The 13664-nt window shown below is 30.5% G+C and overlaps 1 protein-coding gene across 3 annotated transcripts in view; it reads left to right on the forward strand.

Moving 5' to 3' along the window:
* The first annotated feature begins 2643 nt into the window (after positions 1–2643).
* Nep2 (M13 family metallopeptidase neprilysin 2) overlaps positions 2644–13664 on the forward strand; it is a 24339-nt gene continuing 13318 nt past the window's right edge. For all 3 annotated transcript variants that reach the window (XM_018512413.1, XM_018512414.1, XM_018512415.1), the window contains exon 1: positions 2644–2982. In XM_018512413.1, the coding sequence (XP_018367915.1) occupies positions 2951–2982 (32 nt within the window). In that variant the 5' untranslated portion in view covers positions 2644–2950. The remainder of the gene's footprint in view (positions 2983–13664) is intronic.

Raw genomic sequence — 13664 nt, forward strand, 5'->3', positions numbered from 1 at the left:
CGTGACAACATCTAGAACGGATGTTCCATGTTCTTCAGAAGATCATTGCGACGCTATCAACTTTTTCTTTTTAACCTCGTCATTGTAAGGCGTCAATAATCAGAATTTCCTTAATTAATATTGACACACTTCCACATTATACCGTTTACTGACTTTATTTCAGTTCCACTTTCATCTTGCAGCTTCTTTGCCATAACTTCGCCGAGATAATTCTCATTCCAGCTTGACGACAACGATGGTTGAACGAAGAATGCCATAATGGTTCTCAATTGGGTCCAATCTATTATTTTTTATAAATACTTACAGAAATTATATGTTGTTCTCTTTCTCTTTAAGCGCTTTATCAAACTAATCAATCGGCCAATACGCCAATTGAAGGAAATAATCGTACGTCAAAACATTCTTTACCTCGAACGAAATAGTTTCGATATAAGCAAGTAAAATTCGATGTACGAGTAGATTGTTATGAAAATAACATACTTAAAATCGAGTCTTATTCTGGGAAAAAAAATGTTTTTCGTGATGTTAATTAATATTCAACCGAGTCATACATTTCGCTCGAACGAAGTGTGTGCCTTACTTGCAACGAACAAACAGAAAGAAACATGAAGAAACGGTGACAAATTATAGAAGCATTCCACGGCGTCCATAAAGGTTTTTACGAGGTTTCTACGTCACGCCGTGCAACCTGATTAGCATTCGCCCTTGGTCATTACCCTTAATAAACTTGTATTGGCTATACTCGTAATACTCGTAAAGAAACTTTTGTCACGGGAGGAATGAGAGAGAGAGAGAGAGAGAGAGAGAGAGAGAGAAAGAGGGTGAAGGATAAACAGATCATCAACCGCGATCGTGCATATCGATTGTTTCCCTGTGAAGCGATATATCGGTACGTTCGTACAGATTTACGGGCTACGACAATTCTAAAAATAAAATTAATTAATATACGATTATGTATCTTAATTTATTTTTTAGCAGAAGATTAAGCAAAACGTAAAATTATATGCAACATGTGAATTGTAATGTATAATAAGATTAAATAATATTAATTTAATGCTATATAATAAGCAATATTTAAAAAAAACACTAACGAGAAGTTTATTTATTTATGTATATTTTTCTCTTTTTCTTTTGCTCTCTCTATTTACTAAGTGGGAAAACATGATCCTGTAAATTCAATGAATTATCCTTCAATTTGCGAAGCCATAAATTTATTGCGTCCCTGCGATCGACGATTGCACACGCGGCTTACATAAGTTCGAGCCCTATTAACTGAGTTCAGGAAAGAGAGATTTCCATCCTTGTTCAATTTGCACTATTGAAGAGTTTCGAGGTTGTTTCTGTAACGAAGGACTACTTACTATTTGCGCATTAATACTTTTGAAGAGCATTAATCGAGCCAAGTTTCCGAAACTCGGCCAAATTCATGAAACTGTTCAGAAACTTATTTCTTGGCCATTAATTTTTTAAATCCAACAAAATTGTTTTGAGATCATTCTGTTAAGGAGCCTTGTGGCCGTTGTCAGTGATTATTCGCAATGTTAGTTATTTTCTTCAAATTTCATAGGTCGATAGTATCATATATATATATATATAACCCGAATTTATCGCGAGTACTAAATAATTATATCTTAATATACATATCTAATTTAATACACAATGAATTTTTTTTATATACAATATTTAATTGATATTTTTAATATAATATTTAAAAAAATGAGGAAGAGTAAATAATCGCTCTTTAACTAGTATTTCTAAACAAGTTAAGTGTACAATTGCAGACTGGAGTATAGAATTCCTGGAACGTTCTAAATAAATTACATTGTTAACAGTTCTTGCAGCATCACGCAATGACAACATTTACAAACGACTATAATTCTGCACTTATCATAATAGATTTCTCAAAATTGCTCGTTTATGACGTCTGTCAGATTCGCACCGTGACGTTTCTTGAGCCAAAGCGACAAATCGAAATCATCAAGCGCACCATAATGAGGAAGTATCTCCTTGATATTCAAATCAACTGAATCAGTAGTATGCAGAGCTTAAACTCAGAGTTTAAGAGCAGAGCTCGACATTTTCTTCAGAATTTCTTCACATTGTTCTATCAATTCTATTTTAATTTACACATATTTGGATTAAGATTACCAAAAGTACCTCAGTAATACGTATTAATAATTTATATTGAAAAATATATATATAATTAATTAGAGAGAAAAAGAGAAAAATGGAAGAAAGAGAAAGAAAAGGAGAGAACGAAAAAAGAAATTCGGTTTTTTTCACAAAAAAGTTTTTTCATATTAGTTTCTTTGAAAATACTTTACAATGTTGTATACCGCAAAAATTTCTCTTCAAACGTATCTTACAATATAAAGATCTCAAAAATACAAATTCAAAAAAATGTTGTCTCTTTGTACGTATACTTTTATATCCCTTTTCTTTTGAGCTATGAAACGACGCGTTGAATACATTTTTCTCGGATTTTCGTTCAAACTGGTGAAATGTTCTCGTGAGAGAAACGCTGAAACTTCCATATACGAGAAAGAGAGACAGAGGGAGGGAAAGAGAGTTCGCGGCAGGGAGGGAGAGGACGTTTAAATACGAGCAGAAGCGCGCGCGCTACTTCAGTCCGACGCTAACAGTCCAAACAGATTGGTATCTGAATCTCGGAGGAAGGCAACAACCTCCCTTTACGGTCTCCTTCTCTTTTTAATTTCCTCCGGAAAGGATCGTCGAATAGATAACGGAAAAATCGTGAGAAGAACGAGAAAAACATAGCGGCCACGAGAAGTTTCCGGTTGATATCCCGGAAACGGCCGTGGGTCTCTCGGCTGAAGTAAAAGCCGGGACGAAAGAAAAGGACACAAGACGGAAGAGTGTGTGGTTATGTGCTAGTGAGACTCAGGCAAAAAGATATACCCAAGATATAGAAAACACTAATCTAGTCACGATGACCAACAGCATGAAGCAAACGGTTATCAAGTGAGTTGCCGCAATAGTTATTTACTCAAAACAGCAATTATTGCTGATAGTAATAATAATCGTTCACCAGAGTGTTTCCCCGAACAATTTTTCTCGCTCTAAGTGCACCTATCTATACCCAAGCAGAACAACAAGTCGCGTAACGCCAAAATGATGTTAAAATGACGTCAAAATGACTCTAATATCAAAGTGACTCTAAAATGAAATTTTGGAATCATTTTGACATTATTTTGATATTATAATGACTTGTTCTGTTTGGGAAGTTTATAAATTAATTTGATGGTAGTTTATAAATTAATTTGACGTCAAAATGACTCTAATGTCAAAGTGACTCTAAAATGAAATTTTGGAATCATTTTGACATTATTTTGATATTATAATGACTTGTTCTGTTTTTGGGTAGTTTATAAATTAATTTGATGCAATTCTCATAATACAGCGATATACAAAACTATTTTATAACGACTTTACAGTTAGAGAAATCGAATAAATATTTTCGAAATTATAAATTATTCATTGAAAATAATGATAAAAAATGATTCTTACAAAAATATATTGATTCTTATTATTTGTTTCTGACTTGTATAATTTATGTTGACATATTAAAATATAATTTATTGCAATTAATAATTAATGCAATTTATTATTTTAATTTCGGAAAGAATAATAAAAATATTGATACTATTATATGAGAACAGTTAAAGTTACAAAAACTTTCAACCATTCTACAAAACATACAAAGTTTTTACAACAATCAATTGTCGTTGCTTGTGTAACAGTAATATTTTTCTTTTATTGAATATTGATCCGCGCGTTTAAAGCTCAAGTACATCTATAAATCTTTTGAAACAATACACAGTATATAATGTTTGTTCCTCAAAATGACGCTAATAAATTTTTATTTTTTAAGTGATTAAAAATTTAAGGCTTTTCATAAATTACATTTTAAGATGCAAGCAGATAATAAAAAGTTTCTTCTCGTTTTATTCCAGACTTTATTCTTTTTCTACATAAACAGCACACACACACACACACACATTTTCCGCGGAGATATTTTTTTAACTTTTCTATCTATAAATAGAAAACTTTTATACGCTTACATGGAAAAGACACGTGTTTGGCAGTTATAAACTGTTGACACGCTATCGCTACCAGAACAGATACTTTTTGTGTTTTTTCTTTATGTATTAGCAAAGTTTTACCATGGACTATATACCCGCAACTTATGCAATGTCGTTAAAAACTGGTCGTTTGGAACTCGATAAGATAAATCAGAATGCGGGGAGAGTATTTCATAAGAGATGAAAGCGTCCTTAAATCCGATAACGAATCGCGATTATCATGCGAATTATCGATTATTGATCTTTGATTCAATGCATTCTTAGAGTTTTACTTTTCTGCAATATAACATCTCAAATGAAGAATTATAAAGCAATTTCTGCACGAGAAATATACCGATACCTTAATGCAAAATAGATATCTTACGTTTGCAGACGTTGACCTGCCACAGTTCCGCATCAAATATAATCTAGTTTTAGTCTTACATTTTATTTGTCCATTATGTAAATTTCCATTCGATATAAAATGAATCGTTAAATGTATACGGTGTGAATTTATAAACTTAATTGCTAAATTCTATTTAATTTAAAAGATATTGTTATACAATACAAGTATTCTTTGATGTATTATTTTTATATTGTTTTGATCATATCATGATGATTATGTAAGACATTGTCTTGCAATTGCAAGCAAACTTTACTTTGTGCTAATAAGACTAATACGAGATCTGTTGACTTCCCAGTCTGCACATCTCGCATTCCACTTTATTGTTATCTTGATTTATACATCAAAGTACCCTAATGTCGTATCATCCATGTTTTTTTTTTGTAGGATAGAAAATATTACAATTTTTACTTTTATGGATAAATGTACGGAATACAAGAGATCCGGCCAAGGTAATATTTTTCGCAATAAATTTATTAACAGGTTCAACATATTAACATCTTTATAATATGATGTTTGATGATAGCATTAAATTGTTAAATTGCTTGTCAATTTAATTCGCTATTACAAGAGTAGTTTTAATTGCGTTTGTAGTCCGGAAAAACAATTCGGCGCGCAGATTGAAAAGACTACTGTGGTATATATGCAAGTATATATATAGTGTATATTAGTAATTCAAGATTAAATTATTTAAAGCAATAAAGATCCAGCTTCGACCGTAATAGACATTTTTTAATTTCTAGTATTGATTGTGTTTCTCACATATGCGGTCTAAAATAAAGATTCTTAATATTGTTTTATGGATAATTAGAATCTATAAAATTGATTAAATTTGAACACAATAGAACTTCTGTTGTACGAATATTGTTTATCTGAACATCAATTATTCAAACATCTATTATCTAGAAAAAGAAAGTAAACATTCGAATTAAAACTAGTAGCACAGAATAATTGGAAAAATGGAACGGAACGATAAAAAAAGGTCATTACATTACATTTATACCTATCAAATAAATAAAACTTGAAATTAAGCCATTATTTTATCCATAAAATTCAATTATCTAAATATCTTTTCTTTCGACTAAGGTTCAGATAATAAAAGTTTTATCATATATTAAATCATTTATAATATTTAATAGAATAAATATTGCAATTAACATGATTTAAAAAACTGTTATTGCCAAGCCAAGGCAAATACTCAAAAATTATGAAAATATTTTGACCAATTTAATCAGTTTCATAAATAATAAATTTATAAATATAATATAATTATAATAACAAACGTGCAGTTAACAATTATTTTTATTTTGAAAGCCGTATTTCTTCTTATTAAACAAATGTAAAGTAAGCTGACATCCGTATCACATCGGAGCATTAATGTTTATCGGCTACCGTAGCAAATCGCAGTATCGACACGAGCAAGTCTATTAAGGCTATGGTTCAGATATGCAAATGAAAGAACATGACATTTTAGCGCAACGAGAAATCTCGCGATTTCAATGCACGCAGGGACAGCCAGTGATAAAACGTACCAGGCGTTGATGTTACGAGAACCGGCCGGCCATTGCGCCGCATAGAGATAAAAAAGAGCAATCAAATTATTTTAAAAATCCTTCCTTGCAGAAGAAAGTATTAGCCTTAACAAACTTCCTTTACGTTAATAAATATTCATATAATTATGTATCACACATTTCTTGACAAGCTTGACCTTGCGTTTGCAAACGTAAAGAATATATCATAAAAGTCAGCAAAATACGTTCCCTCTTGATAACTTGTCTTGTATGGAAAGAAACCGCTTAACGTACAAGGGTACGGAAATTCGTCTTGACTCATAAAATTAAAATCGCGTAACATATTGCGGCTGTTATTTGCGAACACAAAAATATTTTTTATAATTCGCGCACTGTTGCAATTTAAAATTTGCAAGATATATTTCGGAGACATATTTTGAACGTTCAAGGATATCGAATTGTCACTTAGGCTCAAACACTATGACGATACTGTCATTATTGCATATAATTGCATCTGATAACAATAGTGTCGTTAAAAATGTATTTCTTTGTGGTGTTTCCGCGAAAGAGTTTATTTTTTTACAACACCGTCAAATGCAATTATATAAAATACTACAATTATATATAACAATATTGCAATTATACATATGATAATAATAGTATCGCCATAATGTTTAAGTCCAAGCAATAATTCGACGTCCTTGGACGTCTAAAATGTGTCTAAAAAAATCCCTTTTATGTATGTGTGGACGTCTAAAATATATCCTAAAAAGGCGTTATTTGGACTTCCAATTTTAAAATTATTTACACAGACATTTTAAGGATGTTCCATCTACATCGTCAATATGTTCAATTTTCAAGTAATGCGTGACAGTACCACCAAAGAAACACACCGAAGTTTAAAATTATATCTATTTGGAAACTATCTGTGTATAAATTCAAAAGCATCTTTCAGTATTATTCGTATACAACTTTTTTGAATCAATTATATGTTAATTGTTGATATAATTCAAGAAAATAAATGATTGGAAAGAATTTCACGTTTGTCGTATCAACATGTTATTTTTGACATAAAATATCGGAAGAATGAGAAACGCTGATGATCTAAAATTCGTACGCGAGTATCATGTGTCGATTTCAATTACTCGTATTTAAAAAACTACATCGAATTGGATAAAAAGCGCAGTATGATTTCTCACGAAAAATAAAAGATTTTGCTCATAAAATGATGAGATGATATCTTGAATCCTCATAATTGGGCCTTAAATGAAAATTAAAGTTCTTTTTATAATTCTCATTGGACGACGACTGTTCAGTGTTTTCCTCTTTTTCCCGAAAATTTATATATTTATAAATTTATATATAAAAAAGAAGAACATTTTCAGAATTAATTCTCTGTACCATTGGGGATTGAACGTTCATACGACGTCGACATAGGAGGTAATGTTTGTTGTGGTCTGGAGCGTTGCTTAGGGGCTTTCAACTTTACAGTATGCCTTTATATATAAAGTTTATATAGCAATTTGAATTAATCTCTCAGAATTAATCAGAACTAAATGTATAGTAACAATATACTACTATATTATATAATATGTGTAGTAATTTATAATCATTTAAAAAATAAAAAACAATACACTACAGCTTACATGTAATTATATATAATTAAAGTTATATAATTATATAATTATATATTATTATACAACTATAAACGGGGAAATTGCACGTATGTTTAGTCTTATATTTAGTCTACTTGAAAATATATAAAATTATTTTGAAAAATGAACGCAAGATATCATGATACGAATGGCTTTCCCATCGAATAGAAATTTTTTGTGTACGGAAATAATTTAATATTGAGAAAGAAACAACATGTCATGAATACGTAGTAGCAAAATAAAATAAACTCATGAGTTTATAAGTATGATTGGTTTGCATGAGGTGAAAGTCTCTTGCGAGGTACGTTGAACATTGGAACCGTTTACGACTCATGGTGCAAGTTTACAAACGCTTGTATCGAGTTATTACGTTGTTACGACAGCCACGCCGTCGCGATGCAATATGTATGTAAAATTTGAGCAATCCCATTTAACTTCCTTGTCGGATAAACCAACCTTCGAGTAAATCGAAAATTTCACGAAAGTGTAAATTTAATAATGTATTTTGCAGGCGACACATAATTATATGTGAATATTTTGTGCACAATCATCTAAATGCATATAATTTTGTGTCTGCAATTGTAGATAATATATTAAAAATTGTTTAAATAAATGATAGTTATCCGCCATTATAAACAACTTATAGCAAAATATTATGTTAAAAAGATGATAAAGTTATAAAAAAATATAATTTTTTGTTGTCTCATCTCACACGTACACAAATTGTTATCTCCATGCATACGCTTATCACTTGTTATGGAATATTTATACGAGATAGTAAAAAAAAGAATGCGCAGATTAGAAAAAGCATCGCAGCCATGTCATAAATTCTCGGAGGCTTTTTATCTACTCTTTTGAAAATATATTAATCACCGTAATGATAATTGAATATATTATGTATAATCCTATAATGCAATTATTAATATTATTAATATTATTATATATAATATATAATATTTACATTTTTTTGAACACTTATATTAACCTTCGATGAAAGTTTCGATACAAAGAATTTGAAGTTTTTTTTCCATCATATGGCGAATATTATAAAATTTCTCAAATTTACTACTTTGATGATTGCTTTGATAAAATAATATACTTCTACTTTTATGTAGAAACTTATTTTGTAAAAGACACGAACGAAACAAAGGAAATCTTCTTATTCATATCGAGTAATGATTTGTTCATGTTTTCTTCTTGCGAAAATCATGAAGGAATCAACTCGCGTAAGAATCGCTGACTGAACATTTTCATGTGGCCCAGAATTACTAATACAGTATTACACAATTACATGATACATGATCTGTAAGATAATCAATAATCAGTAACACCCATATTTTTACATACAAATTAAAATGACATACTTATAAGTTCTATATTCTTATTATTCTTTCCCGTTTCTGTATAAATATTATAAATCACGTATTTATTATAATTTATTCACAATATGTATTTAAATTTTTTTCATTCGAAATATTATAGTAGATTGTTTCATTAAAAATTCCAAGATTTAGAAAGAATACGTTACAGCAAATACATATATTATATTATTTATTCAGTAAATAAAACACTTAGAAAGGGGATGCTAATTTTTGGAACACACATCAATCGTTGTAACAGTTGTCATGTATCGAGTTTCGTAAGAGATACACCGTGTCCGAAAAAATCTTTCAAGAGCATTCTTTCGGCTTTCGTAAAATATGCCAGGCGCGGTATATTGATATTCCAAACATGTCCAGAGAATTCATCACAATCGCGGTGGTTCGCCAAGAACGACAATCGGAATTAATTTCGCCGTCTTAAAAGAGGTCTTCCTCTTTTACCTTGCGGTTTACGCGAGACGCGAATTACGAAGGTCGGAAAAGTCACGCTAATCTGCACGCTAACTGCCATAATTTGATAATTGGAAGTAAATTGAGAGTAAAACGCCTGTTTGACTTAAACGCGACCTTCTCCAATGCGAAAATCTGCCGTTACACCGTCGTCATCTTCATCGTCGTTATCGTTGTCCCGCGCCCACTCAAACTGGCCCCTGGTCGACCTCGTTGTCGTACAACGGGAATATCGAAAACACGTGAAAGCTTATGACACTTGTTGTCTGTCAAAAATACATCTCACCTGATATCCCGTTAAAAAAATTTACACACATGATACTCGCACACATGATACACGTATTTAAGTCATCAGCGTTTCTTATTCTTTCGATATTTTATATCAAAAATAACATGTTGATACGAAAAATGTGAAATTCTTTCCAATTATTCATTTTTCTTGAATTATATCAGCAATTAACATATAACTGATTCAAAAAAGATGTATACAAAAAATACTAAAAGATGCTTTTGAATTTATACACAGATAGTCACCAAGTAGATATACTTTTATTGAGCTCATTAGCTTTCCTTTATCCAATTTTATTTTATAATTTTACCGTTCTATTATAATTTTTATTGTATCTATTACATTTATTGATTGTTATTTTATTCCTATAAAAGTATTTTTACCAGATCTGAATGTTGACAAATAAATATTGTTATAATATAATTTAAATTAATGTACAATTAAAAAGTAACAATTTATCTTATCAGAGTACAATGCATTATATGCTGCGTTTTCTCACACAGAACTTGAAGAACCATATATCTAGCAAGCGAGGCATTGGTGGGGATTGATTACCTCGTACATTATAATACTCGGAGTCAGGCAACAATGTGCTATCGTGTAATTTACGAGAATTGGAAAATGTACTGTTATCAGAACTACAATATACCCACGAGGAGTCGTGCGATATCGCGAGTGTGAACGGAGCGAAGAAATGAGACAAACGCATAAAAAGATACTAGATCAATGAACTATAACGTATAGTACGATCAGTCTTATTTTAAATGAACCGTAAAGATAATAAGACCATAATACTGAAAATACGACGCGTTTGTTGAAATAATGAAAACAAACGTTCGTAATAAGGGCCGAAGGATTCGGAGACTGCGAGAAAATCTAGCAGCAATCTGAGCGCAATCGGTATTTTAAATAATAACAAATCTATACACGGAGAGAATTTTTTCTTAGAATTTACCCTGAAAATATGACAGTCGTGGGACAACATTGTATTTTGAAGAATTTTAACATAAATCCCTCTCATTCATTAATAAAACTACAATAATAACTAAAAAATCTTCGAAATACAATGTTGTCCCACGACTGTCATATTTTCAGGGTAAATTTTAAAAGAAAATTCTCTCCGTGTACCAATAATTCTCAATCAATCTATTTCTGGCAGAATTATAAATATTATAACGAAAAATTAACGTGCCTCACATTATTTTCTTGGTAATAATAATTAAAATAATTCTTGCAATGATTACAAATTGAATCAAGATATTTCCCAAAGAGAAAATTGCAAAACATCAAAAAATTATGCACTAAAATAAGAAAGTAATAACTACCAAATATTAAGTAAAATAATTTCAATCAAATGTTCGATTAATACGATAAAAAATAATTTTACTTTTCTATAAATATATGTAATAATTTAATAAGTTAAAAAAAATAAATAAAAAATTTAGTAAGTTATAATTATTATAAAACAATATTATAACTAAGTATTTTGTAATAATTGCTAAATATAAAAAAAAATTATTTTTTATTATATTAATTAACGTTATATCATTTATTTGGTAACTACTACTAGACTCTTTTTTTTCAGTGTGACTAATTTAGTAAGAAAGTGTCAATTCTATCATTAGTTAATATTAATTAATATTTAGCATGGCCGTGTTCCCATTTCTAACAAAGGAGTAATTATTTATACGATTGAAGAGGTAAACGCGGACGCATTCATTGTAGCTCGCTTTCATTCCGGAATTAACGTTGCGTTAATTCAAGCGACACAATGTAGACGGTACAGTATTCTAACGTATAGAGGGTCAGGAAGACGATTAAGAGGCGCCAGGTCATGGCACGTGAAGGCGATGTCACGCGCGTCTTTCTTGCTCATGCGTCTCTTCATTACGATGCAGCTCGCGCCGCTTTGCCTTTCCGTCGGTCCTGTGGCGACACAGTTTCGCGGTCGCGGTACTCTGTCGGGGCCGTCACGTGCACCGGTGAACGTATCCGCGAGGATAGCATGCTCGATGGAGGGCAACGGGGTGTTCCGATAACATACCACGCGTATCGATTTTCTATGCGACGAGAGGCAGGGCGCTGATTATACGAACAATGAGAATGAAGGCAGTCATTTTAGTAGAAACCACTTTGTTCTAAGATTATCTTCTCACTTTCCAGAGAACTTTTTAAAAATTACACTCGGTGTGTAATTATATTATTAAAATTATATAAGTGATCGCGATGTATAATTTCATTAACTGATTTAGATCGGATTTTTAATTATCTGGTTAATATTTATGGTTTAACGATACCTCACTTAACTTAATAATGTAAAAATTGTATTTTTCTAGTTATGATTAACTAGAAAAACTAAACTAATAATTTTACGATCGATTGTTGCCAACTGAAGCCTGGTAAAAAGCGAAGGGAATACGCGTTTCACCGAGGCGGGTCAGTTGTTATCGAAGATCTCTCTCCACAACTACAATATACATGTACATTCTTATCAACTTTTCATCGTCTTCTTATTAAACAAGCTTAGTTTAAAGCTTATAATTATCATTAATTTTACTGTAATAGATAAATAATAATATTTGTTGTCAAATGAGTTTGGATTCTGTAGTGATAACTTTAAAAGTTATTTTTACTACAAAATTATCAGTTTAGTGATTAGCTAGAAAAATACAATTTTTACATTATCATCAGGTTAAGTCTAACCACGAGTTAAATTAGAAAAGTCTGGTCTTATCTTAAATAGTTCTATTTAATTAAATTGAAAATATATTTGTTACTGAACGTAGTATTTTGTACCTTTTTTTATAAATACGTGAAAAGAAATAATACATCCCGAGGAAAAATTTGAATCCAAGGAAATATATTAAGAAAATATTCTATTCTTACATACTTCATGTACGATTACGTATCCAACCGTTTCTTACTTCATGTACGATTACGCATACAGTGTATACAGCATCAAAGTTTATCGCAGGATTGCTAAGAGTATGCTCATTTTCACATTCAATGTCATCAGGTGGTTATCTGCAAAAATGCACATGTCGGTGACATCGGCATATCTAGAAAAATAATTATATCTTCTACTATAATAACTTCGACTACTCGGTGATTTTCTGTTACTTTTATCTCTGTGAAGTGTCGAAACCGGAATAGATTCGCAAATCCTATATAAAGAAATGTACTAAGTGTAAATTTATGGAAACGTTATTAAACGGTTTAATGTGCACTACTTGAGAAATATATATATATAAGTGATGAACGTGTGTATTGAAATTAATGAATACATTATTATAGAAATTAATTTACACGTTAATGAAAAGTACGAGATCTATAACTGAAAAGTAATTTACGTTAATGACGTGTAAGAAACTTAAATGTATTAAACGTTAAGCGTTAATAGTATTAGGCTTAATTAAAATATTATTAATATTCGTAAATGTAAAAGTACATTAAATTTTATTAATATGTACATTAATAGTTATTTCAATTACGATTAATTAAATGTCATTTATATCCGTAAATGAAAAGTATATTAAATTTCATTACACTTAATTTTTCAGTTACTGTAAACTTAAATCTCATTAACATGTGCATTAATAGTCCTTTCAGTTACAGAAAAATTAAACTTCACTCACCAATGTACATTAAAAGTTAATGAAATTTGAGAATATTTCTAACAGTGTACACTGTTAGAAATTTCATTAACTTTTAATGTACGTTGGTGAATGAAGTTTAATTTCTCTGTAACTGAAAGGACTATTAATGCACATGTTAATGAGATTTAAGTTTACCATACAGTAACTGAAAAATTAAGTGTAATGAAATTTAATATACTTTTCATTTACGGATATAAATGACATTTAATTAATCGTAATTGAAATAACTATTAATG

The sequence above is a fragment of the Trachymyrmex cornetzi genome, unplaced genomic scaffold (genome assembly GCF_001594075.2).
Source record: "Trachymyrmex cornetzi isolate Tcor2-1 unplaced genomic scaffold, Tcor1.1 scaffold406, whole genome shotgun sequence".
Classification (NCBI taxonomy): domain Eukaryota; kingdom Metazoa; phylum Arthropoda; class Insecta; order Hymenoptera; family Formicidae; genus Trachymyrmex; species Trachymyrmex cornetzi.